At 43.3% G+C, this 27,279-nt stretch overlaps 1 protein-coding gene across 1 annotated transcript; it reads left to right on the forward strand.

The window, feature by feature from the left end:
* Positions 1-2,461: 2,461 nt before the first annotated feature.
* On the forward strand, positions 2,462-27,279 carry APCDD1 (APC down-regulated 1; the record flags this gene model as incomplete). The annotated part of the gene is made up of 5 exons (XM_083873066.1): positions 2,462-2,519; positions 11,915-12,098; positions 13,696-14,227; positions 23,568-23,889; positions 25,909-27,279. 5 exons carry the CDS (start codon positions 2,462-2,464, stop codon positions 26,355-26,357), a joined length of 1,545 nt encoding a protein of 514 aa, XP_083729192.1. The 3' UTR covers positions 26,358-27,279.

The following is a 27,279-nucleotide window of genomic DNA, read 5'->3' on the forward strand; positions in this document are numbered from 1 at the left end:
TAAATCACAAGCAGAGCCTAATTTACAAAGTTGTCCAGTGGAGCAGTAAAGGCATTGCCCTTTCCTCTTATGAAAAGCTGTTTGTGATGCTGCCATAGGGGGCTGTCACTTCCCCGGGGAGAAACCATGACCTTCTGGGATAACTGCCTTTTGTAGGAAATAATTTTTTGCAGGCGATTCCCAGCCTCATCTTTTTGCAAATTATTATGTTGCTTGATCTGGGGATGGTAAAACAGGTTGTGCCTATGAGAAGCCTCTCCTTTTGGCTGCTTTTATACAAGTATATTCAAAACTCATAATCCTTCATTACTGCTCACAGTGACACCGGCCTGCCTTTTATATTAAAGTAAATAGCAGAAGTTACATTAGGAGACTTCCTACATGCCATGCCTACATGCATGCCAAACGTGAGACTCTTCAGGTTGGCTTCTTCCACCAGGCAGGATCCCTAGCAATAATCTGGTCAACCAACAAGGGCAATCTGCTTTCCCACACACATCACCTTTCCTTTCTCTTCCTAACACCCATTTGCACACCCAGCATACGTTACTGATTACCCCGACAGGGACTTCTCTTAGAAGAGACAATTGGCACACGCAGATCTGAAGTACATTCCAAGTCCTCAAGATTCAAAAATGCAGATGCTTGTGCTGTACTTTGAGTGGATATCGTTGTTTTCCTTGCTCACTGTATCTGACTCACTGAACCTGCAGATAAACAAAAACTACTTGGGTGTCTCTGCTATTGTGGGATTGTTACAAGTGGCAAAATCAGAATTTTGACCTGGATACACAACACTTTTTCCAGATGCACTGCATCTACAGCGTGAATCGCCTCTCTTCACACACCTGCCTGATAAACACCTCTGTGGTAACTACAGAAGATGATGAGCAACCAACGTGGGGAAAAGCCATTTTTACAGCCTTACCCAGCGTTACTCGATCATGTTCATAGACACCTGTTTCTTGGAGGATGCTGCTTTTCTCTGTCCATGTCTATCCAGGTCATTGAGAGGAAACCTGATCACTAGAGGCTTGTACAGACCGCCACCAAGCGCTCCGGAAACCATCCTTTCCGGCTGGAGAGACATTTGTGTGAAGGCGCAAGCGTAACCCTGGGAATCCAAGGCACTGGAGCTCTGACTCTGACTCACCACTTACGTGCTTCTGTCTCAGTTTCCTCCCTACAAAAGTGAGGAAGATTAAGCTTATTCTTCCCTCTCAAGAGACTTGGAAGGAATCAACATTGTTTGTGTTTCTTTTTAAGCATGCAGCGTGTAAACACCGTAGCTCAGTTAAGCCGTTCAAAACATAGTTTTGTTGACCTTCTCAACATTTCCTCAAATTTGTTACACATTCTTTGCCATGAGGCCCTAGAGCTGAGCCCACGACAGCAAACACAAACTGGAAAATATGATGCCCCTATCCAGAGGACATCACAAATGAAAAGTCCCGTGATTAAACTCAGGCACGAGTTACTCACAGGTACTTTAACTCCATGTGTGTTTGCATGACCAGGGCCCATAACTAGAGAAAAAAAAGCAAAACTAATCAAGAACAGACACGGGGGAATGAGCACAGGAGATCGCAGCGCCAAAGGCGCCCTTGACACGCATTTTTAGCTTATAAAATCCCGGATTTACACGGAAAGCAGTTACGACACAGAAGTTTCCTTTCGAAGAGGAGACGCACACCGACTTTGTTTCTGTTCGGCTCACGGGTCGCGACGGCGCAGTCCCATGGGAAGAGAGATTCTGCCCCGGGAGCCGCAGCCCGGCCGGCATCTCCCCGCCCGCGGCCGCCCCGGGCACATCCCGGCGCCGCCCAATCCCGACGGCAAAGCCCGAGGTGCCCGCTGCCCACACGGCTCCCGCCCCGCGCCCCTTCCCCCGCCGTGGGAGCGCTGTCCGGCGGGGCCGCCCCCTCCCCGCCCCGGGAGGAGTCCACACCTCCCGACCACTCCTCCTCCTGCTGCTGGAAGGGGGAATATGAAGCGGAGCCGTCGCCTGGCTGCGCGGAGACGAGCGGGGAGGCGGCAGCGGCGGCGGGAGCATCCTCGGGCACCGAGCGGCGGTGGCCGAGCCGGAGCCCCGCCGGGCGGGCGGCGAGCGGGGCGGGAGCCCTGAGGAGCGGGAGCCCTGAGGAGCGGAGCCCTGAGGAGCGGGAGCCCTGAGGAGCGGGAGCCCTGAGGAGCGGGAGCCCTGAGGAGCGGAGCCCTGAGGAGCGGGAGCCCTGAGGAGCGGAGCCCTGAGCAGCGGGAGCCCTGAGCAGCGGGAGCCCTGAGGAGCGGAGCCCTGAGGAGCGGAGCCCTGAGGAGCGGGAGCCCTGAGGAGCGGAGCCCTGAGGAGCGGCGGCGGCCCCGGAGGTGCCCGTGGCCCCCGGCCCGCCAGCCGCCTGTCCCCAGCGCCGGGCCGGGGGCTGCCCGCGGCGGGAGCGGGCGAGGAGCGCGGCCGGCCGGGGAGATGCCCGCCCCGTACGGCACCTTCGTGCGGTACCTGTTCCCAGCCCTGCTGCTGCACGGTGAGTGCCCGGCCCGCGGGGAGCCCCAGAAGGGGATTGGGGTGCGAGGGGCCCCAGAGCCCCCCTAGCGGGGCAGGGGCCGCGGGCACCGGGTCCCGCCCGCTGGGGCAGAGCTCTGGCAGGGATGGGGAGCGCGCAGCCCCCTTGGCTCTGCCCGAGCCCCGCGATAGCGGCAGCCCCGTGGGTAAAACCACGCCGAAAGCGCCCCGCTCCGAAGCGTGTGCCGGCGGGCTGTGTTGCCGCCCAGGACCGCTTGGATGGAGCAATTGGTCCGGGCACCTCGCACAAAGTTTCTTTACTCAGCTCCGGGCAAGAGCCGAGCTCCGGCGCGTTTGGCCGAGACGCCCCGCGGGGCCCGCGTTCCTCCTCCGCTTATCGGGAAAAGGGTTTTGCCGCGGAGGTGTTATCTGGGAAGCCTTCGGTAACAAAGTGTGCCAGCGGCGGATCTTGTGCCCCACTAAAATTGTTTTGCTGTAGAGCACAAAGATTCTGGGTGTTACTGCACACGGTCCGGCTTTGACAGCCTCTCAGTTTAACCCTGGACTGACATCTCTCCCAAAATGCACAGTAGGCAACATTTTAGTGAGAAAAGTCAGCGTATTTAAACTTGAAAGTTCAGCTTGCAAGTTCATTTGTAGTCCTTTAAACAGATAACACGTCTTTCCAGAAAGGCGGTGCTCTTCAAGAGAAACTTCTGAAAAGGAGGTAGTTGAATGAGCTGCTTAGGTATGTCTAACATTTGGCAGCCAGATTTGAAAACTCTGGGTATGATATCCTTCTGAAAGTGTGACTCGAGCTACTAGTTACAGCATCATTTTGAAGAGTGTTGGTAATTCTGAAGTCCTTTGTAGCATCCAGCATCCATTAGTTACATTTCTTAGGACCCCAAGCTTAGTTATAAAAGGAGAAATTTTTTTTTAACTGTTAAAATGCAAGTGACCTGCATGGGTTCAGTGGGAGATCTGTGAGCTGGGGTTAAAGATTTCAAAGCTATTCCTGGAGTTGATTTTGTGAAACAGGGATTGTCTCTCTCTGTGTTTGTACAAGTGCTAAGCACACACTATGGCATTTTATAAATAATAAAGAGTATGGCTTCTGATGATATATTTTGTTTAGAGAGAGAAAGAGTAGGAGGCTCTGATCCCCAGGAGGGGGGTTTATACTCTTCTCACAGCTCAGCTATGAGATCCGGAGAGCGCAGAAACATGTTTCACTGAGCCAGACCTGACAGGACGCCAGAGGTGTTCTTTAAACTCTGTGATTTGAGATGTAAAAGTTGAAATGGGAGACTCAAAGTTAGAGAGTAAAGAGAGGAGGTGTAATTGCAGGGTTGGACTCCCTGGCTCATCTGCTTGGAATTACAGAGCAGAGCTGAATGCTGACTGGAGCAGGAAACAAATCAGGGCCAGTGATCAGATCAAAACAGCAGCTGCCAAAAGAGGATGATGAAGGAAAGTCATCCATTTCTTCCATCTGCAGTTATATTTCACCAAATAACATGAACCTAAGTTCTTGTAGAAAGATACAACTCACTGCCTTGTATATGAAGATGAACACCTTGGCAGTGTAGCAGTTCACAGTTTGGATCAGAGTTTTGAGAGTTTGGCAACTATTGCCCTCTTACAAACTAGAAAATTATATCATTGGCATGTAATGCACTGAAATGTAGCCCTTGGAAATGTGTTTACCCTCTTGGCTTTAAATTGGTCTAGAGCTTTTCCATCCATGCCATGAGGTCAGTAGAAGAAGCATCTTTTGATCAGCGGCTATCCCGAATTGCTGATGTGTAATAATAACCAGCAATCCCTGGGGATTGCAGTGTTAAGCCTCTTTCCAGCATACAGTGTTTTCTTTCTGGATTTCTGTTGCATATGGCAATTTAAGGGTTAATAGTGAGTGAGTGTGGGTGGGTGGTTGAGGATTTTTAGGGCTTAAAGCTTTGTGACACAAGTTAAAATGTCCTGTAAGGCCAGAGCATCTGCTTTCATTACATTAAGGAATGCCTACTTTAACGTCACTGAGTTGCAATTTGGAAAAACTAGTCTTCATTAATCAAAATAAAACCTGTACATGTAGTGTCACAAAAGAAAAAAAAAAAGAAAGGTTTGCAGCTGGAAGTTGTCCATTATCACTGTTTTCTTTGCTTAGACAAAAAGCCACAGAAGTTTCAGATGTCAAACACTAAGATCGTTCAACTCCAAAAAACCTGAATAATAAGAGCTACGGTCAAGTGGATTCAAAACAAATTTGGCTAATTTCTTTTGTAAACATAACCTTTTTTTATTTTTATAAATACAGATGCTAAAAAAAGCTTTTAGTGTATTTCTGATTATGCTACTGTTAGAGTAATGAGTTAGAAACTTTAAAACAATTAGTCGATAACATCATGGAAAGGATACTAATAAAGATGATGAAAACAAGACTGATAGGCTTTTCAGAGACAAACTGTTTATGCATTTAAAAGTTCTCTGTCAATGTTGCTTAAATTGATTACATAGTAGTGTTTTACTTCAAAATTTTTTCAGGAAAATAATAAGTAAATGCATCAGGAGATATAAATACCCATAGCCATAAAATGAAGGTATATTGTGCTCTCTGCTAGAGACATATGTGATTTGTTTCCTCAGTTAAATAATGCATTTCAAAATCTGGAAGACAATAAAAAGACGGGAGGACACATGGCTTAGTGTAAGGCTTGGAGAATTTGCAGGGAGAGTTAGAAGATGGACTAAATTTTATTCACAATTTTGTCAGTGTAAATTTCATTTCACTGATTTTTGTAGCTTGACTGCGGGCTAACACAGTGGTAAGATGTTGATGTCATCAACAGAAAGGGCAATTTTTTTGTGCTCTGTAGTGTGTGTGTAGAAAGTAGGTTGGCACACAATGGGGCCCAAAAGTAGCCTCAACCACACAGGAGGCAAATTCCTTCAGCTATTCGAGGCAAGGGTAGTATTTCATTAGTGAGGTGATTATTTAGGGCTGATAGAGGGTAGGATTTTATGTAATGAGTTTGCTTAGCGCTGTCTTCACGCAGACACAAGTCCCAGGGGAATTGGGGGAGTTCTGCATGGATAAACCCCAGTGCCAAGGTGTGGGTACAGGATAGAGCAGATGTCTCTGGCAGAGAGCAGATGTTTCTTGCAAAGAGAGCAAGACCAAACTACCAGTGATACTGTACTGCACTGACATCCCAGCACTGCACCCATTCCTGTCAGGGGCAGAGTTCCCACTGCCCTGAAGGAAGATGGGCTTTAACCCTTCAGGGTTTCACAAAGAACCCCTCACTCTGGGCAATGCCATTTCACCTTGCCCAGGTAGCAACAGCCATCCGAGTTAAGAACTTCAGCTAAACAGAGGTTATGGGCTGTGTAATTGCTTGGCACTTTATTCTCTGACCTCTTCCAAGAGAAGGCATTGAATAAGGACCAAGCTGTAGGGCAACACGGGACCTCCCTGCTGGGCCTGTCAGCTTTGAGGGGGTTACTTTTTCGCTGTCCCATGTAAACATGCTTTGGATCCCTCCTCAGGATTTTCCAGGCACTGAAGCATTCATTTTGCCTCTCTTCGAAAGCTGAACTTGGAAACTCTGTGTGCACAAGAGAGGCAACAGATACATGTGAAAGGAAGTCATTGTCCTGTCTGCTTCCCTGGCCATAAAACCCGGCTTTCCTTTCCCAACCCTTTTGTTTGTAGTAGCTAATTTGGGCCCCAGTCTTGCGAGGACTCTTTGAAGTTTGAAGTGCAGGGAAAACACTGGTAAACACAGCTCGTGGCTTGGTAACAGGACATTATATTCTCCATGGCAATTATGTAAGCTTGCACTGGAGCTAAAAGCCTGTCATAGGCATTATCTGACACTATCCCACATCAAGAAAGAGCATAATCCAAATGTCTATTTATTTAATTGTGCAGGGCAACTGCCCAGATAAGGAGAGCTATAAAGTTAATCCAGCCAATTATTCTTTTATCTGTTGGAAGGTTTTTCCAGTTTCAAACAAGTTCTAACTTGAAAAGAGATTGCTGCAGGAGTAAAGCATGAATGTTAAGAAGTTTCTGTTAGAGATGAAGCCATTGCTTATTTTGAACTTACGCTATCACTCGAGGTTGTTTTACTTCATAATAAAATTTTGTTCTCCTGTATTTACATCACTAGAAATTAAAAAAAAAAAAAAAAAAAAAAAAAAAAAAAAAAAAAAAAAAAAAAAAAAAAAAGTTAAGTGGTTCCTGCTGAGCAATCCCAGTCTAAATCCGGGTTTGAATCCTACTTTGAGGTAACATGTTTTCCCCAGTCTAGCAAAGGATGAACCTGCTGAACACCTGGTAGCTTTGAGAGTGGTTTGAAGTGCTAAACTTGGACATGTTCGAAGCCGTGGTTTAGATTCTCTAGAGACATTCATTAAACTGATAAAATCTAAACAGTTTAAGATTATTTGCCTTATACTTTAACAGTCTGGCATAGCTGTGAAGAGAATTTGGCCTGGGTGTTGAGGCACAAATTAAAACTATCTGTGTTCAGGCACAACTCTACTTATTATCTTTGTTGCAAGTGTACAATATTTGCATGCTATTTTTCAGAAAACCAAAACATTCATTCTAGCAGCTTGCAGTTTTTTGCAGAAATGTTGGTGGAGAGCTTTGTCATAACCATTTCTGAAACACATTTGTGTAACGGGCTGCCAACAGATTGCCCTTTTAAGATTTGTATTTTACTCGCAGCTATGTGCAGAAATCTTTGAAGAACTTGAAAGTAACCTATCTTCCCTTAACAATTATTTTTATCTTGAATGGTTGTTCCCACATCAGATACAGGTTTATAGGTGAACATGAGAGCCTGAAGCCCTCTGTCTGGTGTGGTGCGTGCTCCTATCCACGTCAGGCGTGGCAGCTGTACAGGCCTCCACTTTCCCACTCAGATGGATGTTGGATCCTGCTCCTGTAAAGTGTGATCTGGGATCACAGGCTCTCAAAGGTCTGTGTGATCTCTGAGGGTCTGGGCAGGGATTCCCAGAGAGCTGTAGCACCTTTTATGCTATATTCAATTAGTTTCATGCTAAAGCTGTGTCACTGCTAGGGCTTGATTTTGAAAGGGAAGCTGGATATCAGCTCATCATAAAATGCATTTGTTTTGCCACCTGGTGTTTCAGGTGAATTCTGGAATTTTCCTTTTCCTTTTGGACTTGCTCCTTTGTGAGAACAAATGCTGTGGCGTGGGGGATACAATCATAAAGATCTCTAGGTGTGATGTAGCTACAGTGAGAGCCAACCAGAGGATTCACAAAATTACTGTTACTGGTTTTGTGCAAAGATTTGTGTTTGTTTGTTTGAAGTCTGTCACTCTTTTGAGTAGTAACATAGTGGGTGGATTTTGGTTTTCTATTTTTTAACAAGTGGGTAATATTCCTTCATAACACACAAAAATTCAAACACTCAGCCAGAGAGAGAATCTGAAATAGTTGAGTCTGAGATATTCAGTCATGGAGATACTGAAACCTAGCATCTGTCAGTGCTGTAGAGAATAGCGGACTTGGATCTCTCTGAATGAAAGCAATGGCTCCAGCTATGTCGCAACTGCATCTACTCCCCAAAGTGGGCTTCTAGAGAGTGGTGAAATTCTTTTCCCAGTTTGTGAATGCATGTTTTAACCTTGAGCCTTTCCAGCAATGTCTCATTTAACATGGCCAAATGGATCTTTTAAAATAAGTGACATCATCCCTGCAGTTCCTCAGTTTTGCAGAGCACCTCATGTGCACTGCCAAGGGTGGAGCAGAGGGGCACTGCGCTGCCTCTGAGCACCTGCTGTGAGGAAAAACACAGAAGATGGTGTTTGATTTACTGCTCTGTGTGGGAAGCATATCACTGGTCTCAGTGTTTGACCTGCAGATGGTACAAGAGGAAGTTACATCTCCTTTGTTTGGCAGCTGTATCTACAGGCATATGTCAGTAACTACAAAAGTCTTGAAATGACTTCTTTGTAAGGAAAAAGTTTGCATTAAATTAAGTATTTCCTTGCTCCAGCAAGGCCAACACAGGTAAAAGTCCCATTGCTGTCTCTTAATTTTATACTGTATTTCATATTCTGATATTCTGGTCCTGTGGTGTTGTTTAGCATTATTGAGAGTCCCAAGGAGAAGGACTTGGAGGTGTTGGTTGATGAGAAGCTCAGCATGACCCAGCAGAGTGTGCTCGGAGCCCAGAAAGCCAAACATCCCAGGCTGCATCCAAAGCAGAGTGAGCAGCAGGGCAAGGCAGGGGATTCTGTCCCACTGAATCCCACTTCCCATTCTGGGTCCCCAGCATAAGAAGCACATGGACATGCTGAAGCAAGTCCAAAGGAAGCCACAAAGATGCTCAGAGGGCTGGAGCACCTCTCCTATGGCAACAGGCTGATAGAGCTGGGACTGTTCAACCTGGAGAGGAGAAGGTTCTGGGGAGACCTTCCTGCAGCCTTCCAGTACCTAAAGAGATGCTGCAAGAGATCCTGGAGAGGGAGTTTTTACTAAGCCATGTAGTAATAGGACAAGGGGAACAGCTTTAAACTGAAAAAGGCCAGGTTTAGATTAGATCCAAATCTAATCCTTTCTTTCTTTCTTTAGGAAGAAAGTGTTTACTGTGAGGGTGATGAGGCAGTGGAATAAGTTGCCTAGGAAAGTTCTGGATGCCTCATTCCTGGAAGTGTTCAAGGCCAGGGTCGATGGGGCCTTGACCAATCTGGTCCTGTGGAAGGTGTCCCTCCCCATGGTCAGGGGGAAGTGGAACTGGATAATTTTTAAGGTCTCTTCCAACTCAGACCATTCTATGTGTGTGCTTTCTACATCTCTCTCTGTGTCTCTGCAGCCTTCATTATGTTCTTATGCCTCTCTTGATTACCTAAATTTGTTCTTGCTTTCCTTTGTCACAGTTGGATGGATAGAGTCCCAAACAAATACCCTCTTTCTTCTAGGGCTGTCCATGCAAATCTCCCTTCCGTTTCCTTGTTGTAGTTTATCATTTGCAAGTTTGATTTGAAGGATTACCTTCATGTGACATAGAGAGCTGAGACACAGTTGCTTTTGAGCTGTATCAAAGAAAAGACACTGTATAATACCACATAAAGTTTGACTCTTTTTCAAAAACTCCTTCTTTTCATTATTTCCTTCAGGGAATAATTGGGAATATCTGATGTGGTTACTGCATTTTCTTCTTTGATTTGTGCACATACAAGATGGTGTCCTCCCACAGAAGGATTTTTTGCTTGAAGAAATTAAATCCCCAAGTATGTCTAAATGAATAAATCATTTCTAAATGCATCTGTATTCATGAGTCATGTGACATGAACCAGGCAAATTATGACTGCATAACAGTAAGTGGTACAATAAATATGCCTTGGAAATAGCCAGTTGAACAATTTCAGACCCTCCTTGTGATGAAGGGTTCATCAAAGGATTCAAGATTTCAAATGTTCAAGAACTTCAAAAGGAAATGCGAATTTTCAAAGCCTTTTTTCAGTGTGAGATAATTTGTCTGCAGGAGATACCATGTTGAAAGCACTGGTGGCTACAACCTCTGCCATGTACCTTGCATGGACATGAAGCACATACCCAACCTAGAAAATCCTGCCTCTCCAAAGATGTAGTCAGTTCAAGCATGGCTACAGCATTTCTGGCTCCGGAATGGGCATTGTTTGGTGTTAGCATGAGTGACTCTGCTCAGCAATGTAGAAATACCTGAGAACTTTTTGACCTCCAGAAAGGAAGAAATACTGAACCCCTGAAAATCAGGCATCTGTAAGGGCATCTCAGGCAGCATGCTCAAATATCAAAGGATCCCTAGTATTTATTACCCTAGAAAGCAAGGCCATAAATTCTCATTCACATTGAAGAATTGTTTGTAACCTGTACCATAACAAAGCTATCAGATATTCCAGAAAAGATTTTGTGAGGTTGTATTCATTAATCTCATTAAATCCTGGTGGTATTCAATGGTGAACACCGTTTAGGTTAAGGTATTTATTTTATTCTTTCTGATCATTTTTTACTCTGTCTCCTGGACAAGTCTTTGCTTCTGTTTAACTGAGGAATTGCTGGTTTTAGCTGAGGAATTGCTGGTTTTAGATGGTTGACATGTATTTATAATTTTGGCAATGCCATTTTCCCAGGTGTTACCCAAGTTTCTTCCAGAAGATCTAAGACCTAGCCAAGATCTAGCCAACATAATTAATCACTTTTTTTTTTTTTTTTTTTTTTTTTTTTTTAATGGGAAAGGCTTAAGAAAGTATCTACCTAATACCAGACATGTGCCCAAATGTCAGATGGGGCCTGGGGAATATGGCAACGTATAGGATCCTATACTGGGTGGCTCTCATTGGTGATCCCCATCAGCCTCATTTCTTATCCAGGTCAGCTAAGAAGGCAGCAGAAAATACAGGGATAAATCCCAGACCCTACCCCTGGAAGCATATTACAGTGAGACATCCCTTTCCTGAAATGGCTGCCCCAACTTCCCAGGCACTCAAACAGCCCCTTCACCCCACCCCTTATCCATTTTGTAGCCTTCTGGTGCTCAAATTCCTTCTGGCAATGTAATACAGTTTCCAACACATTATGTAAGGTTCATATTTTTCACCTTTTAACCCCTAGATACAGGGGTTTCTTTTGATCCATGTTTTCCAACATATCTAAGAGCAGGCTGTGTCTAAAAGAGTAAAGGCACATTCCTTTTGAAGCTATGTATTCATTTTGTTCAATTAATACTGTGTAGAGAGCATGTTGGTGGATTTTGTATGTATACATTGCTAGAAACCAAAATTACTGTGTGCCGGAGATAAAGTTAGCTTTTGACATTCCTTTTCCCCTTTAAAATAAAAATAGAAGGATCTGCCTTTAATTGACCACCTCAGTCATCACAGAGGCTTCCTGTGTGCAGAGGCTTTGCTTTTAATATCTGTTTTCCCTTGACTTTAAAGAGTAGTCTTTATTTGCAAGTTTATTATAGAAGCGTTCAAATTAGAGGCGGGCTGAAACCACAAAGTTTGTGTCCGGATCTGGACGCAACTTTCTGAAAGTTTGAAAGTCTAGGTTTTTGATTGTCCTGACCAGAGATTACAGAGGTGTCTATAAAGTTCAGTTTCAGAGCCACATCTCCTGGGTGTGGGAAACACAACACTTCAGTTTGAACGCTTTGCCCCGGTTTATTTAATAAATTTATGTAGTGGATTATTTGTGGTGTGACAGAAAAGAAGAGGTCCCCATAATATTTTTTTTTTTTCAGATGAGAAAATAAATGTAAACAGTATTTGCCCAGAGACATAATGATATGAACAAGCGTCATTCAACACAAGATGGTCACAATATCCTGTATCATACTGAAACCCTACTCAGCAGAGTCTCATGAATAATTTACACTTTCTGTCACAGGGCTGGGAGAAGGTTCTGCTCTTCTTCACCCGGACAGCAGGTCTCACCCTCGGTCCTTGGAGAAGAGTGCCTGGAGGGCTTTCAAGGAGTCACAGTGCCATCACATGCTGAAACATCTTCACAATGGAGCCCGGATCACTGTGCAGATGCCTCCCAATATTGAGGGCCACTGGGTCTCTACTGGGTAAGGAAAGATAAAACAAGATGCTAGGGATGGGGAAGAGAAGATGGTAAAAAAGCAGAGAGGGAAGGATGAATATTCCCACTTCCAACAGCAGAAATATTTTCTTTAATATGGTGATGTTCTAAATTCCAGATGCTCTCTATATGTTTATGCATAAAAGGAGAAGGAGCAGCATTATGTACATTAAAATAGCATGCTATAAAGCTGTCTTGATGAATTAATTTGTGATCTGTATTTTAAACAGCATGCTGTGAAGTATCTTTATATCTCTCTGAATAGGAAGGAGCCTACCAAGCTGCCAAAATGGATGCTCATTTAAACATAACATTGTACTGTATTTGTATCCATGCGTTAGATCCATTGAATGGGTCCTTGTTTTCAGAGCATGTGTCTAGCACAGGTTTTATCAGCAAAAAAAATTAAGAAGCTGTATTTCTAGTCCTGTTACTCTTTAGACCTGATGACTTGTATTTCAGAGAGCTGTTTTGCTTTCTGTGTCTCAGCAGGCAATATTCACATGCTCATTGAAGTGACTTGTAGTAGGAAAGACTGGGGTTTTTTTTAACAGAAAGGAGTGCATTTCAGGATGAGAGGAAGTGGTCTCAAGTTACACCAGGGGAGGTTTAGATTAGATACTAAGAAAAAATTTCTTCACTGTATGAGTGGTCAGGCATTGGAATAAGCTGCTTGGGGAAGTGGTGGAGTTAACATCTCTGGAAGTGCTCAAAAGACGTGTGGATGTGGCACTTGGGATGTGGTTTAGTGGAGGACATTGTGGTGCTAGGTAATGGCTGGACGCAATGGTCTTGGAGATCTTTTCCAACCTTAACAATTCTAACAGTCCTGTTTATATTAAGCAGTGTAGAGGTGACAAGGGGAACAAGTCTGAAGGCACAGAAGGGCTTCCTACAGGAAGTAGGACCATTTACACTTCAAGGGAAAAAAAAAGAAGGTGGCATTGGGAAGAAAGAGAAAGAACCCAGAAAACTTGAATATTGCACGGTCCAAATTCAAGCCAAGTAGAAGCTTGATATTAACAGTCAGAAGTTTGCATTAACTGCCACCCCTGTCAAATGTTTGAATGGAAAAGCTCAGAACATGATCCTGCATATCCACAGCAGACCAGAGATCATGGAGTTACACAGAGAAGCTTCTAGAGCAGCTTATAAGCCAATTCTTTGTGCTCTTCCCTGGACATATGGCATTTCACTTTCTGATTTGAGCAGTCATTTGCTAAATCTACCATGCAAAAGAGAGCAATAGATGTTTGATAAGCTGCTTCTATTTTCAATGAAAATTGAGTCACATGGTGGTCCCCTAGACAAAAGGCAAAAGCAAAACATGATTCAAAGTATTTAAGCCTACAAGATAAAGCCTTTAGATACGATGACCATGAAGCAGTGTATTAATAGCAGCAGAGGGAATTGTTGGATAATCAGCAGGCCACAGATGCCTAGTTCCTATTTACTCCCATTCCTGCCGAAGGGACATTAGCATCCAGGTGTCTCTGTGGACCCACGTGGGTCTCATTGCCTGTAGTATACATGATGTGCCACCTTGCTAAAATTTTGTTTCCATACTTTCTTTCCTCCCATAGCTGCGAGGTTAGAGCGGGCCCAGAGTTCATCACGAGATCATACAGGTTCTACCACAACAACACGTTCAAGGCCTATCAGTTCTATTATGGCGGCAATCGCTGCACCAACCCCATCTACACCTTGGTCATACGAGGCAAAATACGCCTCCGGCAGGCGTCCTGGATCATCCGCGGGGGCACCGAAGCCGACTACCAGCTCCGCAACATACAGATCATCTGCCACAACGAAGCTGTAGCCAAAAAATTAAGTGAGCTGGTGAACCAGACGTGTCCTGGATTTATCCCAGAAGATAGTCCCTGGGAGCAGGATGTGAGCTATGATTTGCTGAGAGAAGAGAACGGCTGTGAATGCACCAAAGCTCTGAATTTTGCCATGCACGAACTCCAGCTGATCCGTGTGGAGAAGCAGTACCTGCACCACAATTTAGACCACCTGGTGGAGGAGCTATTCCTTGGAGACATTCACACTGATGCTACTCAGAGGAGGTATTATCGGCCCTCCAGCTACCAACCTCCTCTTCAAAATGCCAAGGTACGTGTGGGAGGGAGTTGCATAGATCCTCTTTTTAAGATATGAGTGAAAAAGCCCAAATCACTCAGTTCTTCTGAGTAAGTGCACTGGTGTAATAGAAAATGTAGATGTGCTTCTAATACAGGGGGTTGATTACAGCCTGAATTAACAGAAGATAACAGAAGTTACTGAAAATATGCAAGAAAAGTGAACTCAATAAAGGCCACTCTGAAGATGGAATCAGAGACTTGTAGGCAGAAGTGGGAGTGGTTGGCTGGGACTATGGCTGTAGGCTAGCAGCTGAGAGAAAGGTTTCATATAGAACTGGGATAGCAGAACAGGCATCAGTGGATACTTCTGTAGCTGGAGGCGGGACAGGGAGAGAGGAAATCAAATATGAATATCAGCATATAGAAGTTGGGTGATCCATAACCTGAAGAGTAGACAAGAAAATTGGAAGGTAAACACATGGAAGGGGCAGCATGAAAATAATAAAAAAGAGGGACTGCGCAGGTCATGAATCCAGACAGGCACAGACATTAATGAAATGAAAAACAGGTGAATTTTGAATGGGACTCCAATTCCATTTGATAATTCAGTGTTCAAAGGGGCCTCAAAGTGCCCTCAGCTTCATCGGGAACTGATCAACCCATAGTAGGCTAAATAAAACTCAAACAGGAAGCACTGATGGCCTGTAGCAGGAATGCTGTCATAGATCTTTCCTGGTGACAATTCAAAGGCAGGCAGCAATTGGAACCAGGAGTGCCATGTGCTGCTGCCGTCGGTGTGCTCCAGCTGGGCATTGCCACAGCATCACTTCCAGCTAATGGGTTACCACCGTTTTTAATCATCTCATCACAGATGGTTCAAAAATCAGTTACAGCTTATCAGCAATAGCAGGAAACACAATAGCAGAAGGGAGGGTTTTGATGAAAAAGCTTTGGTTTTCCCTTTCATTCAGAACTATCTGCTCTGGGTTGTTCCTGTCTCCTGTGAACAAAATATTTTAGTAAGTTAGGTCCTTATGTGATCTGCCTTTAATTGCTTTGTAGCCTGGCCTAGGGATCATTTTAATCCACAGCTGACTGTTTTGTTGTATGAAAACTGTGGTAATTTCTGTCATTCTTATGCTGTCTTCAAGTGACCAAGGACAAATTCAAGTTCTCTTTTTAAACTTGCCTTCCCAAAATAGAGAGTTTCAGCAGCAGCAGATGTACCACAGCACAATCCTTTGCAAAATATTTTGTTTGTTTTCCTTTAATTGATTCAAACAACCACATCAACTTTCACTTTACTGATTTGAAAGTGAGAGTTCTTTCCTAGATCTCTTCCTTGCAGGTATCTGTAGATAGAAATTATCAGACACCAGCTGTATTGTGTCTGTTCTAGAAAACAATTGTAGATCTTTTTCCAACCTCTTGAAGCAGAGACAAAATCTTGATTTAAATCACTGTAGCTGCGTATTTTTTCTGGTCTAATCTTGGTGTCTTATTCTGGGCTGATAAATAAGATACTATAAGATAGTAAATGCCTACATTTCCACCTTGTAGTAATTTCATTACAGTCAGATGTACTTTCAGCCAGCCTTGGAAAATTAGGATTGTTGTCCAGGCCGGCTGTATTTTTAGGTAATGATTTTTCTGCCTGTCTGTTCCACTGCTGTAGCATCCCTTTTTCTCTCTTAGATATAGTCGCTCTAAAATACAATGTTCAAATTCAAGGGACCAAATTTTGCATAAGAGAAGTGTGTTTCTTGAGGCAGGTTAGCTAAGAGAAACTGGTGATACTAGGCTTTCAGTATGATATATAAATAGCAATACCATAAAAAATGTGCTTTTGCTTCAGCTGCTGTGAAGGATTCCAGGATATGGGTTTGTTGGTTTGTACCTAAGCATGAAGATCCCTATACCAACAGGTTCTCTACAGGCACTCTGACCTACTGTTTGCCAAATGTAGGAAGAATAGTAACAGAAGTGCTTTCTTTCTTTTTTCTTTCTTGAAGTCCAGGCAAACATACCGTTGAAAGGTTATAACCCTTCCTTTTTGAACTCTTTTCCTTTTCTAATTGTTGCTCCACTGGGACCCAGCTGAAAATGAGTTTAAATGCTAAATTGAGTTTAAAACTACAAGTCACAGACTACTCTGGAAACTGGACACCATGAATAAATAGAAACGTTAAATCAACTTGTTTTTTTAAGGTTTCTACAGTCATACCAAGAGGGGGGAGGCCAGGAAATTGCTTCTGAAGTGAATCAGGTGTATTGTGTGGAATCTTTCATTTAAGGCTTTTTTCATTTCCTTTTTATTTATTTATATTTTAGACTCATAAAGGCCTGCCTAAAATAAGTTAAGAGGATTCACATTTTGAGTTAAATTTATAGTTAAGCCTCTATATAAAAGACGGTTCCACCCAGCCCAAGAGTTTACACAGCCTGTAAGTTGGATGTGGTAGCCACATTCATTACTTATGTGGTTGAAATGAACGGTAATTAAAAGCAAATGATTGCTGGATATGTTAGGAATGCCAAAGCCACATGATCAGGACTTTAAACAAATAGAATTGGACCTTATCCAAATTCCTGCAGCGATTTCACCACGGGATGGTAAATCAAAAGGGCTGTCCAAAAACCAGACAGCTTTATGCTGAGCTACACATCTGAATAAATTCACAGATTACCCTATCTCAAGTGCTCATATAGAATCAGGGAGCTTATAAAAACATATAATATGTCATCTCTTAAGGCTTTACGAATTCTCTTAGATAAGAACATACCTTAAACAAATTCCTTCTGTGAAATTATGTGGAAGTTCTTGAGTGCAAATGATGAACATGTCACTGTATAGATTTATCTTGGCTGTTTTCTAACCTGGCTCAAGATACTAGTTAGGACTGGCTGATGATGAATGGAGATGAACATCTTTGATGTCTCTTGACATTGCAAGTTTATCAAGTGATTCTGGCTATCCCACGTGGAGGTTCTTCAGCCAGCATGAGAGAGCACATGGGTGGGAAGGGAAGGATGGGGGAACTGCTTGGCCATCATCACATATATTACATAAAATGTTCCCAATTAGGACAGCACCAAGGAGGCTGCCTGATTAGTTGTAATATCACAAAAATATACAGGGACTTGTAGCATGAAGGAAGGCTTAAATGCAATTTTCATTCTCTGTGCAGGACAGAAAATGTCTTCAGAAATGTCTGCTCTAAACTACAGAAAATGTGTATAATAGTAGTACTGGGGGACTTATTTCACATGTAATAGCCTCAGCAATATTGCTTTGTAAACAAAGAACTCCTTGTGCTATTTTATCATGTGACAGAGTAACGGGAAATATCAGAGCAGGAGTGTGATGACCGGTCATTCTGGTTAGATCATTACTTAGGAATAAGGCTGACATGGTCTGGAACATCACAAAAAACCTAAAAAGTGCTAGGATAACCTTCACTCTTTGTCGTGCTCAATCAGTTGCTGGACACACTCTTTCAATAAGATATTTTCCCTTTAAAATGTGACTCTAATGAATCAATTCTCTATTACAACTTTATTCATCTCTGGGACCTGACTTCCAGCAGCACCTGGAATTTGCATCTGATACCAATTCAATGTATAGAGACTGGTGCTTGAGCTTTCTTTTAGCCAAGAAAGAACAAAGTGTGCGAAGTTTTCTGTGCTTTTCAAAAATTTGAGTTTTCATGTCTTAAGTCACACAGTGACTTAATCTCTAGGGGAGTGCTATGTACTTGTGAAGCTCCCAGGGAAATGCAATCATAAGTTAATAAATAGATGTTAAAAGTGTGAAATGCCTCAGAGAAATATACAAAACTCAACCAAAAAGTATAATTTTGGCAGACAAAACTCTTTTGTTTGCCTGACTAGTGTCACTAGACTTCTAGATTAAAGCAACACTTTAAGGGTGCCTTTTGTCCATTATTACTCGAAAAGGGCTCTTGGTGGGAAAATTATGAGGGCAAGCAAAGTAGGAATATTCAGAAGAATGCTCAAATGGGTTAATTCCAAGTTTATGAACAATAACAGTGTGTGTGGTGTCCTACAGAACTGAGGAAGCAGGGAGCTTTTAGCTGAGGTTGTCCCTTGCCATGCTCAGCAGTAGTCTCAGCTGTAGCCCTGTGTCTTTGAAGGTCCCACATCTGCACTTAGCGCTGTCTGCTCTGCAGCTAGAGTAAAAACCTGTCCCAACTCAAATGCAGCATCAGGGCTCAAAATTACTATTTAGCCTAGTAAAATAAAGCCCAGGCCTTCAGGGGTCAACTCAGCATATGTATCTAAACTACTGACACCTTCCTTATGGTTGGCATCTAAGCACAGGGGCTTCATCTTTTGTAAAAGGGCAGGGAAGACTCAGTGGTAGTACTGCATGGTTTAGAGGGCTATATAGGATACTTTTTAAAGGCATAATAAATACATAAGGCAGCATTATCTGGGAATATTTTATTCTTGAAAATGGACATTCAAGCTGTCTCTCCAGGTTTTCCAGGAATTATTTTTGTTAAAACTTCATAACATTCATGTCACCATAATTTAGTGTCATTTTAATGGGACAGATGACATGCAAGCACATTCATCTGAGAAATCTGGTTTTCTTTTTGTTCTTGTCTTTTGCTGCCCAGGCTAAAGTCATTTGTACCAGAAAAGAACAACCAGAAGACTTTTGCATTTCATGTTGGTTTTGTTTATTTCAGATTTATGCAGGGTTGTGCAACAGAATCAACATCATGGATCAGACAGTTGTGTAATGGTAGTGCCTTGAAATTCCTTCACTATCTTTCCCTTCATAAGAGCAGTTAATAAAAACCATTCCTCAATATCTTAGAATATATGGTACACATTTGCAGATAAATCTGAGTGTATCTTCACCCTCCTTCCTGCTGCAGCACCTCTGTTCCCCACCAAAAGAAATATTCATCTGACAAATCTGCAAAGGAGTTACTGCTCTCTCCAGCATTTTACTTGCCTCAAGATTTTTAATTAAAGTTTTAAATCTTCGTTTTTCTTCATTCCATTTGGCAGGCTGAGTTATAACTGTGTCAGCCGTGCTTGTCAACTCCCCAGAGCCAGGCTAATGCACATTAGTCAACTCAGCTTCGTATGAGGTCATGCAAAGCCTGCAAATTATCACTTTTATACTGGAGAGAATTTGTGGTCGTTTTTTAAAGTGTTGTCTTGGTCTGCAGTTATCTGCAGTGGTGGAGGAGCAAGCCTGATACTATCCTGAGCAATTCATAAATGTGTCCTTCCTTTGGACTTGGCTCCTTGGCAATGTGAAGCAAAGCCATCCAACTTTTTTTGTTGAGCTGGAAACATTTTCTTGAATTGATGTTCTCCCAAGAATTTCCATTTGTACTCGTCCTGGGAGCACTAGTCACGTTAGTAACACCTGATACTGTGTTTTCTTGGGTGGTGAGATTTGAAAAATCCTGACCAGTCCAGTTCCACCTAGTCCTGCCAGTGACACGTGGTATCCAGGGGTGTGCAAGACCACAGCTGAGTGTGGCTTTCTTTCCCCTCTTCTTCTTCAACTCTTCCCATCATGGTAATATGTGCATTCATATGGCAGGGGTTTCCTACCCCAGCTTTTATGGCTGTTAGTCTCTGCCACATCCCAGGATACTGGTTAGGTCTGTACTGCACACACAGTTCAAGCCTGAGCCTGTGCTTGAGGAAATCCAGTGTCTGATCCCTCATCTCACATCTCCCTGCAGCAAGGATATGCTGGGTACAATGTGACAGACCCAGTTATGTCCTATGTGGCATAGCCAAGGTCAGATAATTAGTCCTGGGCAGCCATAGGATTCCACAGAACTTAAGAGAAAGTTAAACTGTGCTGGGAGGGTTTATGTTTCTGACTATCCATAGCAATTGGGAAAAAGATTAAGGAACTTCATCCTTGCTTGCTTTTTTAAATTAGAATCCCCCTTGCTTGGCTTCCAGAGCTCTTTGGCCTCATTACCACTTCAGCTGAGACAGCAGGAGAGTGTGATTAAAAAAAAAAATGTTGGTGGGAATTTTCAGATTCTAAGCCATTTTCTCCCCAGCTACAAGAACTGAGTTTTCAGCCAGAGATTCAGGCTTGTTTTGGCACACATGGCTTTGTGGATTAGTTCAGAAATTTGCTTTAAAGAAACACCTGGAAGGATGAGGAATGGTGGCACTATGGCTTTGGCATTGCAGAGCTGCAAGGTGCCACCCATCATAGGAAGGGATCTTCCAGCTATTTCAGGGCCTAGTCCTTCTAGCAAAGCCCCACTATTAAAAATATTGCACTGTGCACCTAAGATAATCAAAACGTAGAACTGATGTTCATCCTGTCCTCTGCTTGTTTTATTGCTTTTTAGTTTATGACGTGCCCCAATGAGCTTTTTATTAGAGAGTTCTTAATTGTGGTTGGACTCAAACATCCTCTGTCTCTGTTCCCTATTTTCTTTGAATGCTTTTAGAAAATAATCTTTCCCTGAAACACATGGAAAGGGAGTGATTTGCAAAGCTTCAGATAATGTAATTAAAAGCCAAGAATGGTTGACCTAAAAAAAGCAAGAGCAAAATATACAGTCAATTGTTAAACATAAATTACTCCATAATTAAGTCAAATTGCCTCATAACAGAGCTAGAGCTAGCTTTTTCCCTTGCCCATTACTTGGGCAAAAATCGGACTGAGGGAGTTTATACGTGGCATATTCTTCCACTAAGAAGTTTGTAACGTTGTGAAAGATAGTTATCACAGCAAAAAAGGTTTATGTGGGCTTAGATTCAAATGCCGGTCTCAAGAAAGCAATGCATTCAGTATACATCCATGTGAGGAGCCAGAGCCAGCTGGTGTCTCACAGCTGTGAAAGGGATGTTTCTGCTTCCTCCCTCACCACCCCACCCTCTCCCTGCTGCGCTCACCATTCGATGCAAAAAGCGCCTGGTTACCTCAGCCCCTTTCTTGGGCACACTGTCACTGACCAGAGGGCCATCAGGTTGGACATTCCTTAGCAGCCCACTGGCCAGACCTTCACAGCTGGTGCAAAGCCTTCAGAATTAGAAGGGCTGCACAGAGTTACAGTAGTTCAGGACCGCTGTGGTAAAGAGCTAGGTGAACCACAGACAAGTAACAGAGAGTTAACAAGGACCTTCCTAGAGTTTGCCAAACGACTCACTTCTGCTCGCAGTGTAATGGTGGCCGCTGGTGACCAAAAAAAGAAAACAGGCTGAGTTGTTGTTTGGTTTTCTTCAGATTTTGAACAAAAGCAACAGAAATCACTGGTTCCCAGGTTAAATTGCATTGGCTCAAAAACTTTTTGGACGATGGATTCCTGGGAGGAAAATGTGAATTTAAACCAAACCAGTATACTGTTCTGCCAGGTCTCCTCTGGGAGGTGATAGAAGCTTTCAAATTCACTTCAGTAGAGAAGAGACTGTAGCAGAAATTCTCTCCTACTATTGATGGATTCAACTTATATATGTTGAGTTTTACAGCACTATGTTTAGTTTTATAGCACTGTCTTTTTCTTGCTTTCTGACTTGACTTTTTGTGAGTGGGGCAATCACAACCATAAAGTTACTGTCACTAGTGCCCTTAATGTGTCAGGGAACAGTGCAGCCAGTCTGCCCTATGGCAAGACAGAAATATGTGGTTAAAAGGCATTGGCATCCTGACCCAGGAAGAAAAAGCATTATTTCTATTACAATTGAAAGATACTTTTTATATATATATCTGCACTAACTTCACCAGTTACTGTTAAATTACTCTCTTAAATATTCTTTGTATTTCACTAAGGTACTAATGGACCTTGCACCTGCTTGCAGAATTTAGCTGAAAAAAAAGCATGTCTTAAAATTTGGCAACAAGCTCCATAGTGGGAAAGGACTACATCCTCTTTAAGAGCATGCTGACATGTGATCTCCAGAAGGCCATGTGTTTTGGTGTGGAAAGACCCTTGGGAGATCACCAAGTCCAACCTCCTTCCTCCTCAGAGCAGGGCTGTTGGCCAGCACTGGTTCAGATCAACCAACACAGATACCTTGTGCCTTCATCTCTCAATGACACTCCTTGATCCTTCCTGGAGAGAGGGGGATGCACTGGGGGGTTAGTCACATCCACCACATTCAAGCTGTGAAGTGTTTTCCTGAGATGCATCAAGTTAAGAGCTAAAGCTAAAACTGCAGCCATCTGAAAGATTTTCAGAAATACTTTTTCTTTGTACACCTTTCCAGCCTTCTTTTCTGAGGCCTCTCTGAGAACCCTTTATAACGTAAATGCTCATATTCACTGCTCTTACTTTGAAGTCTATGTGAGCTGCTATGAAGTCAGCATTTCTCCACTCACTGCCTTCAGCTCTGGCTCACTTTAAGGGTGACATTCACACAATCTTCATTAGCGTCCTGAATTCCTCCAATAAATTACCATAGGTAGCTTTAGAGAATCAACATACAAACCCCACAATATATTTCTTTTACACATATTAAACAGGTTTTATATTTGCATCATCCCAGACCAGATAGTCATCCCAAATCTTCTCAGCAATAGTGAAATCAATGAAATGGCTGCTGTTCTATGTCCCTGGGATGTAGAATAATGGTCTATGTGCAGAGTAACTATAAATGGTGTCACACAGGAGGCGGAGGCCTCAGCCTGAAATTGCCTCCACTCCTGCCTCAGACTTGTACTCTGCAGACCCCTCCTAGGACACCCTAGGTACTCACATTTGGGGCCAGGGGTACTTGACTGCTTGAGACTGCTGCATGGCCGTGGTGAGCCACCCTGGAGCTCGGCATGCACCACGGACCCTATTCCTGCTGGAGAGGGCCATAAAGCTTTCACCATGTCCAGCAGCAACTGGTCATATCACACACTTCTCAAACTTGTGTTAAGGCCCAAAGGCTGAGAGAATTTAAAAAGCACTTGGTACTGTTCTCCCAAGGTGCCATCCAGAAAGAAAGAAGTCATTATGATACCCATGTTTATCTACAATACTTAAAATTATCAACTTAAAGATGGATAAATAGGACCTCAGCAAATGTATTGATTTCTGACACAAGCTTTGCAAAATCCCTATCATAGTAAGTTACCATCTGCTAGCTTCTGGTATGATTTGAAGGATAAAGTCAGCCTTTTCTAGATCCTGAACTAGAATGTTAATTTCAGATAAATGCAGTCAAGGGAAATAAACTCTTACGTGCTCTTGTGCTGTGCAATGTCACACACACAAAACCAAACGATACCACCAATAAGATCAGAAATGACAATGCATTCCTTAAAATGTGGAGCTGGTGTCACTTCAGCATGCAGGGCTGGCCTGATGCATTGCCCTGTATGCCAGGTGATGCTTACTGAGTGTTTCTCTGCTTTGTTTCAGAACCAGGACCGCTCGTGCATCGCGTGCAGGATCATCTACCGCTCGGACGAGCACCACCCGCCCATCCTGCCCCCCAAGGCAGACCTGACCATCGGGCTGCACGGGGAGTGGGTGAGCCAGCGCTGTGAGGTGCGGCCGGAGGTGCTCTTCCTGACTCGGCACTTCATCTTCCATGACAACAACAACACCTGGGAGGGCCACTACTACCACTACTCTGACCCCATCTGCAAGCACCCCACATTCACCATCTATGCCAAGGGGCGCTACAGCCGGGGAGTCCACTCGTCCAAAGTCATGGGTGGCACGGAGTTTGTGTTCAAAGGTAGAGTAGTTTGATACAATGGGGGAGAGGTAGTTATGGACCAAAGCAGTTTGCTCATAATGACTTGGTTGCTGATGATTTCATTCTGTGATTTTCAGGAGTTTGTCATTTCTTGGGAAGTTTGCAGGCAATGCATGAATACCCAGCCAAACTATACAGCTGCATGGCATTTCACACCACTGAAGCAATACTCATTTGAGGCAGAGGTCTTTAAGTGCACAAAAGAAAATAAGACTTCACATTACTTAGTGATCTTGAAATCCAGTGGCCAGATATCAGGCCTCTAAGAGAAGTGGTTAGATCTGTGTCCTAGGGCTCCTTCAGTAGAAAGAAAAATGCATCTTCAGAAGGCATTTCAGATCTGAAGCAGTAAAAATAATTTTCTGTGGAAGACAGACACAGCAACATGCATCTTTTCATGTGCTCTCAAGGGCCCCCTCAAGCAAGTAAGGGTGTCTCTAAAGACAGCTCTGATAAAAGACACCAGAACGAAGACAAGATGTATCCAACCCAAACCCATTGAGTACTTTGGAAAGCAGCTCTCAGTGGTGATGCCACCCACAGCTGAGAAGCTTCCCAGTGCAAACAGCCCCATGGCACCCTGCTTAAAAAGAACTCAGGGGCCTGAACCACTCACACAAACAAACATCTCCAAAACACAACATCCCACCATGGCACCAGCCCCAGCGGAGCCTCTGGTAGCCTCAAGCCCTCTGGAGGCTCTTCTCCTTATTTCAGTTACCATATTAGAAGTGTAAAGCACCTTGCATGGGTCTAATTTAGAAAAGCATCCAACTAGAAGAAATAATTTACTAATCTGAGATTTTTGTAGGAGGTGGGAGATACCCTTGCCTGTCAGAGCTTTGGCATTTTAGAGTGTGTCCAGCTTAGCTCCTGGCATGAAATCCAGTTTCTGCTTGCATTTCCGGTTTATGTTGTCCCAACTTACCTACAGATCAAGGTCACTAATTTGGCTTAGGTAAAACTTTCAGGGTCAATTTCTGTAAATTACCTTTTACACCAGGTATTTACCTTTTAGAGTAAATAATGTGAACTGTAGAGCCATTGAGTCAAATGGCTGTTTATAAAAGCTCAGGAGAAGCTCCCAACAAATCTTACTATAAAATGATCTGCAAGAGAATCTGGGAATTTGGTATGTTGGGAGGCATTTGGGATGGTTATTTGCCTCTGTTTTCATCAGCACCAATCCATTGAGATCCCCTTTTCTTGATCTACAGTGTCAAACACACTCCAGGAAAAATCTCTGTTTGGCTTCTGCAGGCTCATTCATTTTGGCTTTTCCCATCTTTTTTAACTTGGTTGGAAAATGAAACTTTATACACCTTAAACTCCTTTGAAATACAAGCAAGTTAGAACTAAAGAAGCTGCAGCAGTTCTATATTTGATACTGCGAGCTGCAGACAATGTTTAGAGATGAGAAAAAAATCTTTCTGTAGGTCATCTATATTTTATAATTCATGCAAAAAAGGACAGGCAGTATAGGATGATAGTGCAACTGTGGTGTTTTTCATATTTCCCAGTGGGAACTAATTCTTTTATTAGGTTTATGGGATACTTAACGATTGTTAAGAAATGATGAAAAATATGTCATAAATGCTCCACTTACGAATTAATACAGATGGTAATAAAACATGAGTAAAATGTTATTGTTTCCTCTTTTCCTTATCTCCTAGTATAACGAACCAGGCTTTATCTGTAAAGGATTGTCTGGAATTTATGAAAGGCTCTGCTTAATCTCTGGCTGAGATACGTGGCCGTCAGGTTTTCTTCAGCTGAGTTGGAGGGGGGTTGTTCTGTGCAAAGAGCAATTTTTGCACAAAGACAAAGACATAAAATGATGGTTATAGATTTGCTAGCCACACCTGTAATGCGAAAAAAATAATTTAAGAAGGAACAAGGGGAGATAATTTTGATTTAACGGGTGTGCCCCAATCTGCATGTTGGTTTTGCTTTTGTCTTTGTCCCTCTGCTAACAGCTCCCCTCTTCCTCTCTCACAGTGAATCACATGAAGGTCACTCCCATGGATATATCCACAGCCTCACTGCTCAACGTCTTCAATGGGAATGAGTGTGGAGCACAGGGATCCTGGCAGGTTGGGGTTCAGCAGGACGTCACCCACACCAACGGCTGTATCGCGCTCGGCATCCGCCTACCTCACACCGAGTACGAAATCTTCAAGATGGAGCAGGATGCCCTAGGCAGGTACCTGCTGTACAATGGACAGAGACCCAGTGACGGCTCCAGCCCCGACCGACCTGAGAAAAGAGCCACTTCCTACCAGATGCCTTTAATTCAGTGCGCCTCATCAGTACCCAGATCTGAAGAGTCACCAGAAGAGAATAAAATCAGGCTGTATAGCAGTGGGGCACTGGAAAAATATCCCAGCACCCCAGCTCTTGCTTTGTTGTTTATTTGTACTGTGTCATATTGGGACATTCTCAGCTAGAAGCGAGGAAAACTTATTTTTCATGACTACAAAGCCAGGATTCCACCAGACTGGGGGTTGTTTTTCTTGAGACAGAAAAGGACATTTATTTTCTTGATGCACTTGAATGCCTGAGAACTGTTGTTCTTTTCCTTACTTCCCTCTTCCTCCTCGAATCCCGAACGGCACTCGTTTGAAGTTTGTGCTTTGAACTTCATCCAGTCTGATCCCTGGCCTGACACGACTGCACAAAAGTAATTGCACTTTAGGACTGCAGACTTCTAGGGGGAGGGAGTGGGTCTCAGTTTTTGGGTTTTTTTGTTGTTTTTTTAACTGCTAGGATGAACTCTATGATCCTGCTTCAGTCATCTCTGCCATCTTACTTGTTGTGGTACTCCTATCCCCAACGCCCAGTTTCTCATCAGAATTTAGCTCTGGGGAAGGGCTCGGTGTTGTGCCAGTACTGTGATAGCAGCTTCCCCCTCTGACTTCACAGCTCTGATGTAGATATGTATATAAGGAGGAAACCCACAAAGCTTTATCTTACCATTATCTCACAGCTCATAATACAGAAAGAATCAGCAAATCAACAGCCCTCTGTTCAAAAAGTGCTAAATGGTTGATACCCCTAATTAAAAAAATACTCCAAGTAATTTAAGCGGTTTTTACAATCATTAAGTTGTAAAAATAACCAGTGGTTTAGTATTTTCTCATTCAATTAACTTAGCTGTGTAATTGCTTCGAGGCCTCCCTTTCTATCTAGTGAGTCGTTACAACCAAGCCCCTTCAAAGCCAGCCAGCAGCAGCAATTTTCCTGTTGGAGGCACAGAGTGCAGGTAAGCTGCCAATACAAGGCTGCAGGAAAGACTTCTCTTTCCATATTCCTGAGGCCTTACGTATTCCATGCGCAATACTTGGGTCAGCTGGTTGGGCAAAGTAAAGC

The sequence above is a fragment of the Zosterops lateralis genome (assembly GCF_965231275.1).
Source record: "Zosterops lateralis genome assembly, chromosome: 1".
NCBI classification, from domain to species: Eukaryota; Metazoa; Chordata; class Aves; order Passeriformes; family Zosteropidae; genus Zosterops; species Zosterops lateralis.